This window comes from Alosa pseudoharengus, unplaced genomic scaffold (assembly GCF_046254945.1).
Source record: "Alosa pseudoharengus isolate Yale_2024_CS ecotype anadromous, Long Island Sound unplaced genomic scaffold, YU_APseudo_1.1 YU_APseudo_1.1_scf_4, whole genome shotgun sequence".
In the NCBI taxonomy this organism is placed as follows: Eukaryota; Metazoa; Chordata; class Actinopteri; order Clupeiformes; family Clupeidae; genus Alosa; species Alosa pseudoharengus.
Genome location: NW_027468774.1, coordinates 31,549,891 through 31,555,890, shown reverse-complemented (window position 1 = coordinate 31,555,890; position 6,000 = coordinate 31,549,891). Strand labels below are relative to the sequence as shown.

General features: G+C 44.5%; 1 protein-coding gene across 9 annotated transcripts in view; it reads right to left on the bottom strand.

Annotated features, from left to right (window-relative positions):
• Window positions 1-902: 902 nt before the first annotated feature.
• LOC143102354 (uncharacterized) overlaps window positions 903-6,000 on the bottom strand; it is a 52,805-nt gene continuing 47,707 nt past the window's right edge. For all 9 annotated transcript variants that reach the window (XM_076265885.1, XM_076265883.1, XM_076265889.1 and 6 more), the window contains 4 exons: window positions 5,312-5,393; window positions 4,755-4,861; window positions 2,108-2,309; window positions 903-1,026 (listed from right to left, as the gene is read on the bottom strand). In XM_076265885.1, coding sequence (XP_076122000.1) covers window positions 1,022-1,026; window positions 2,108-2,309; window positions 4,755-4,861; window positions 5,312-5,393 — 396 coding nt within the window. In that variant the 3' untranslated portion in view covers window positions 903-1,021. The remainder of the gene's footprint in view (window positions 1,027-2,107; window positions 2,310-4,754; window positions 4,862-5,311; window positions 5,394-6,000) is intronic.

Sequence of the window (6,000 nt, the reverse complement as noted above, 5' to 3'; positions counted from 1 at the left end):
AAGTTTTTATTATAGGCAAGCGCACGTCGTGCCATGTGCAAAATTACTTTGGACAATTCTTCACGAAGTTTCAAGAAACATCCTTGTTTTGCACTGAGAAAACGAAAAATAGGCCTATAATTAAGAGATTTCAGGCCTGTGAATGATGAGACTTATTTCTTCCCAGTGTGTGCCTGTGTTTCAGTCATAACATGTAGATGATAACGATGCAATTTGGCACTTAACCCTGTTTTAATAAACTGAGGACAATAATGAACTGTTTACAATATTTTCGCCCTCTTAACATGTAGCCTAAAGACAACTAACCTCCAAGAACCACAATATATGTCAACAGATGCCCTAATCTGGAATGGTTGTCAGTTTGAATACACGTTGTCATTTCGTCAACAGCTTAATTTTATTTGGACAAATCGATTACCCCCTTGTGATCTGTCGACATTAAAAGTTTAAACATGACATTATTAAGCTACTAAAACATTCACAATAAGGCAACATATATAGACAGTAGTGGAAGAGACCCGGGGAACTGACTTTTTTTTGTTCAATCGGGGTTTCCTAGACCGACATCTGTTTTTATCATTTGGAATAACAATGAAAGTTGCAATAATGACACTTCGTTTAAAAAAGTAGGCCTATCAGTCATTTCCCAGAAAGCAACATTTTATCATAACGGACTGATCACACAGATAGGCTGCCCTATTTAAGGGGTAATTTACTTTTTGCAGGACGGAATGGGAGGTGTAGTTGCATTATTTGTATCTTTCTGCAGAAAATCGCGTGCTCCCTTCATCGCATCCGTTATGGCTGAAGAAATCACAGGCCTTGTTTGGCGAGGGAGGCGGACACCTGCTCCGCTAGTGAGGACAGCTGCGGGTCCGTCATGTTGATGCTACCGGAGGAAGAGACGTTGCTGAGGCGACGGGGGGAGCCGTCCATGGAGAGGTCAGCTGACTTACAGACGATGTCCGCTCCGTGGTCGGTTCTTGCTTTCGCCCCATCACGGAAATTCACTTTGTGGGATTCAATCTGCAGTGAGGAAGGGAAGGCTTTAGTGCATAGCTGTACATTTGCTGTGATAAACTTCTACAAGTCTTAATTAGCTGTGCCTTGCAAAACTAGATGCCATTGGCTCAAAGCATATAGGGCTAGCACTATTTCTAAATGCAGATAATTGGAACCTGAAAGAATATAGGGATAAGCCTACATTTATTTGTTTCAGTAGCAGCAATGATACCTTCAAGGGTCGAAATTATTGGGGGGAAAGGCATATTATGACAAGCACCTTTATCTTATTTACATGCCACTGACATAGCCTACCTTACTTCATAGTTTAATAGTGTTTCTCAAAATATGGGCCAGGGGGCGACCCAAGTCTGACATAACCGGCCGGTCCTCAGGTCAAAGTTTGAGAATGGCATCGCCCATTGTAAGGTCTATTTACTACAGTGAGTTACCCCATGTTGTTCCAGAATGTCCTTGCAACAAAAGCGCCAGATAAATAATACAAAAAGATAAGATTCGTTTGTTATTATCCAGCATCTCCAATGACTGCGGTCAAAGCTATACATTCACTTTGATCTCGTCTTTTTGATGTATAATTGAAGAATTTGAGACATGCTTAGTAGACCCATAGACAGTAAAAGAAAGGTTAGACCCGATCCGAAATGTGTATGCAAGGTATAAAACCATGGCAACGCACCCTGAACCAGCAGGTGCGGTGGAGTGGATATCAGAGTATGCGCGCCCTCTGGTGTTTGAAATTGTACACATTTTTCCTTTCTGGTTTAATCTGTCATAATGCAACTCTCCTTTAAAATGTTTTAAGTAAAACATTTACCCACATAGAAAACACATGTAAACATGTTCTCATTCTTCACCATAACCTCACTGTTAACTGTGCAAAATTGTTTTTTGGAATGTATCTTATAGCGGTATGCATTGGTGTATTCTCATTCAGTCATTCATCCATCCATTCATTCAGTCATTCATCCGTTCGCTCATTCATCTGTCCCAGTGTCAGTCACGCCTGAGACTTGAGCCTGCTGTCTGGGAATGTTTGTAAGCCTACTGGTGTTTGTGTTATGCTGAGAAACAGGCAGCTACTCACTGGAGGCCTGCAGCCCTGCCAGCTCAGCGCCCTCTAGTGGTGCGGGGGCAGAGGGCAGCGCTGCCTCAGCCTCTGTGTTGTCACAAAGGTCTGCGCTCAAAGCGTTCCCACTGGAGGAGAGCCCTGAGCCGTCTGAGCTGGGAACGTTCCCATTGGAGGAGGCCTCTGTGGCTCCTCCCTCTGGCTCCCTCCCCTTCTCCTTCTACAGGTGGACAGGAGGGATGGAGTGATGGTGGTGGTGGTGGGGGGGCAGTCACCCCAGGAGAACAATATTAATAAATCACAATACAAAGGAAGCAGAAACCTTACATCCGAGGTGGAACATATAAGATGGGAAATGCCACGAATAGGCAGAGTAGGGTAAAGAACATTCACTGTTTTGCTGAAAGACATAGAGAGGGAACATAAATCGCATAAAAGATGACAAAGAGCGAACAGCAGCGCTGGTTTTAACTATAGAGATGAGCTCATCGGCGAGGGTGACGGCTATGACCACATATGAGCCGGCCAGATCCTGTTTGAGGAGATCATGTTCTCCTGACTCGGCCACGTTTTTGGTGCCAAGACATGTACAGTACTATCTAAGATCTCTGTTAAAATGCTTGATTGAGAAACTAAAATGTCCTGCCCATGAGGCCTCTGTGGTTAAGACGTGACAGACAGGTAAGACTGAAAGGAAGGTTAGTATGCTTTTGCTATGCTAGGAATGACATGCCACACTGATTAAATGGGAAAGGGTGAGGGGGACTGGAAAAACAGTGAGACGGAGATAGTGGGTGAAGACATGTGAGAGAGGAAACAAAACACGTGACAGAAAGAGAGAGAGAGAGAGAGAGAGAGAGAGAGAGAGAGAGGGGGATTGTGATGCCACTCATGCTGGTTGAAGGAGAAGAGAAAGGAAGTCGAGAGGCGAGGCAGCCTTCCTACTGTGCTCCTGTCTGCCCTCAGCCGTCTGCTCACTCAGGCCTGTCTGCTATTCTCTCTCAGTGTGTGTGTGCATCCGTGTGCGTGTGTGTGTACATGTGTAGGCAGCCGTGGCCTACTGGTTAGGGCTTCGGGGCTTGTAACCGGAGGATTGCCAGTTCGATCCCCGACCAGTAAGAAAAATGTGGGCGGAAGAAGTGGTTGAGCACTGCTCTCCCATGCCCACATCCACGGCTGAAGTGCCCTTGCGCAAGGCACCTAACTCCTTACTGCTCCCCAAGCGCCGCTGTAGCAGGCAGCTCACTGCTCCTGGTTAGTTTGTGCTTCACCTCACTGTGTGTACACTGTGTGCTGTGTGTGTTTCACTAATTCACGGATTGGGATAAATGCAGAGACCAAATTTCCCTCACGGGTTCAAAAGAGTATATATACTTATACTTACTTACATGTGTGTGCGTGTACATGTGTGCATGCAGTGTGTACAATCCTGTCTGCTTGAATTGGCTATCAATCTATATGAATATGAGTATGAGATTTCAGATATTAAAGCCGTAATTGTGTAATATGGAAAAAGTATAGAACACTATAGTTACATTAAAAGGGAGCTAGTGTGTGGACTTCTACACTATTTCATATTGCACTGCCTTGGGTCAAGCACCTACACGGTGTGATGTGCGCACTGCTTCGACAATCTTTTGAACAGCAGTAATAGGTTTCTCTTACACAGACAACACTTATGTTAAATAATGAGGGTGCAAGACAGCACTTGGCTTTAATTGCAGTCACAGCACACTCAACGTCTGCATTCGTTTTTTTTAACTGATTAACACAATATAAACGTAATGCTTTTGAAAATGTTTATCTCCTTTATCCTAATGAGTAACTCAGTGGTGAAACACTAGTGAATAGAGAAGCTGTTGCGAGCAGTCGATTGACACGGATCAGTCAGAGATGAGGCAAGGTGCTGGATGCGGTAGCAAAGCTGTGTAGGACTGCACCATTTGGGGGAAATATGGAATTGCAATTCTTCTGAGAGATATTGTGATTCCGATATGATTTTTTAATGTGAATGAATTGGTTCAGTTCAATATTCCAAATGTCTCTTTAAGTTGTGCCACTTCTGATTGGTGAGCATGCCTAGTGTATGAGAAGCACAACACTCCTGATTGACTGGGAATCTCACCAATCACCAAGTGCTGTGCTTCTCACTCATTAGGTATGCTCACCGATCAGACATGGAAGATGACAAGAATATAAAAATCATAAATGTGACAAGGTTAACTGTGCATGATTGTTTGTAGCCTTTGGCGATTAGATAATTGCAGTGGTTCATATTGCGATTGCGATCATTGTGCAGCCCTACAGCTGTGTACAGGGACCAAGCCAGAAGAGTGCAATCACACCATGTGCAAGCAGATCACTCCACAAGACCACTTCAGGTGATTCCATAAAGCACCTGTGACTTTTCAAGCGTGATTTCATTTGAAAAGGGAGTGAAACACCATCCACCAAGATTTGGTGTATTATGGACATTTTATTAAGAAATGAAATGTTGAGTGTGCCTCTACGTTTGTATTTATTTTACCAATTTATTATAAATGTGTGATGCATTTTTGTTTAAAAAATGGTCTTCAATTATCCATTACATTTCTCATTGAATGAATTCTACAGAAGTATAAAAACATTGCTGGAGTCCAGACATGAGAGGTAAGAGCTTGGTTACCTTCCTCTGCCCTCCTCCAGGTGTGTGTCCTATGTTCTCCAGGGAGCCGACCTTGGACTGGCCCTTGAACTCCAGCTTCTCAGACCTGATCTCCACTCTCCCACCACCTGCACCCAGACAGAGTTCAACATCTTGCCAAGACAAGTTTCAGAGCATTCCACAGAGGACCACCAAAGGGACACAGGTATTCAAACACTGTCCTTTTATTTGATTAATGGGCTTTAATTAATGCCTGATATGGCTTGCCCAAGATAAACATCCAAAAAATTTCAAATGCAAAAAATGAGTTTGTGTTGAAATTGGTACCCAAGACTAATTGCACAGCACTGATATGATAATAATGAATTTGGCGCCCCCTAGAGCTTCCTGACCACATGTGTGCTGTTGCTATGAGGAATCAAGCTCAAGCAATCCCAGAGTTTCACAGGTCAGTCAGTTTTTTGCATACGAGTCTGTAGATAGAATTATGGTACACTACATAGAGAAACGTCCACAAAAACACACAGACTTACAGCTTAGCAGTAGGACTATTACTATACACATAGTCACAAACGTACCTGGCTTGTGGTGGATGTTAGCCTTGGAGCCACACTTGGACTGCACGTTGCTCAGGTCGATCTTTTTGTGTACGATCTGGATCTGGACACAGCGGGAGAGGGAGGAGAGAGAGAGAGAAAGAGACAGGAGAAATGGTCAGAGACGACAGGGGAGGCACACACACACACACACCCCAGTCCATCCCATCCACAAGGGGACACTGGCTGAGCCTCAGCAGAGCCAGGAAATCCAGCAAGGCAGGCAGACCTCCAGCTCAGGGGAGTCCAGAGCAGGGAGAAGACACATGCAGGACTGCACCAAGGCCATCCAGCTACTGAAGCAGTCACTTCTCATACAGGAAGAGACAGGCCTTTGAGGGGAGGAGAGAGCAGTACAGGTATAAAGATGAGGGGAAATGAAGAGGTCATTAAAAAGGGAAAGTTACGTGAGGATAAAGGGAGAAGGGTGAAGGAGAATGAAGTCATTGTGTAGTCCACTCACATAGCCATTCAGCGTTTGGCAGTTCCTCCGCCAACTAGTTCAGTTTCACAACAGAGGGGCAAATGCCTCCCTGCTGACTGCGCAAGGCAGAACAATAGGCTGTCCAAGAACATGCACACACACACACACACACACACAAAGTCACACACACATACACTCACACATGCATATGCTCAGGCAGAAAGCCTATCATGAGTGTGGTTTGCTG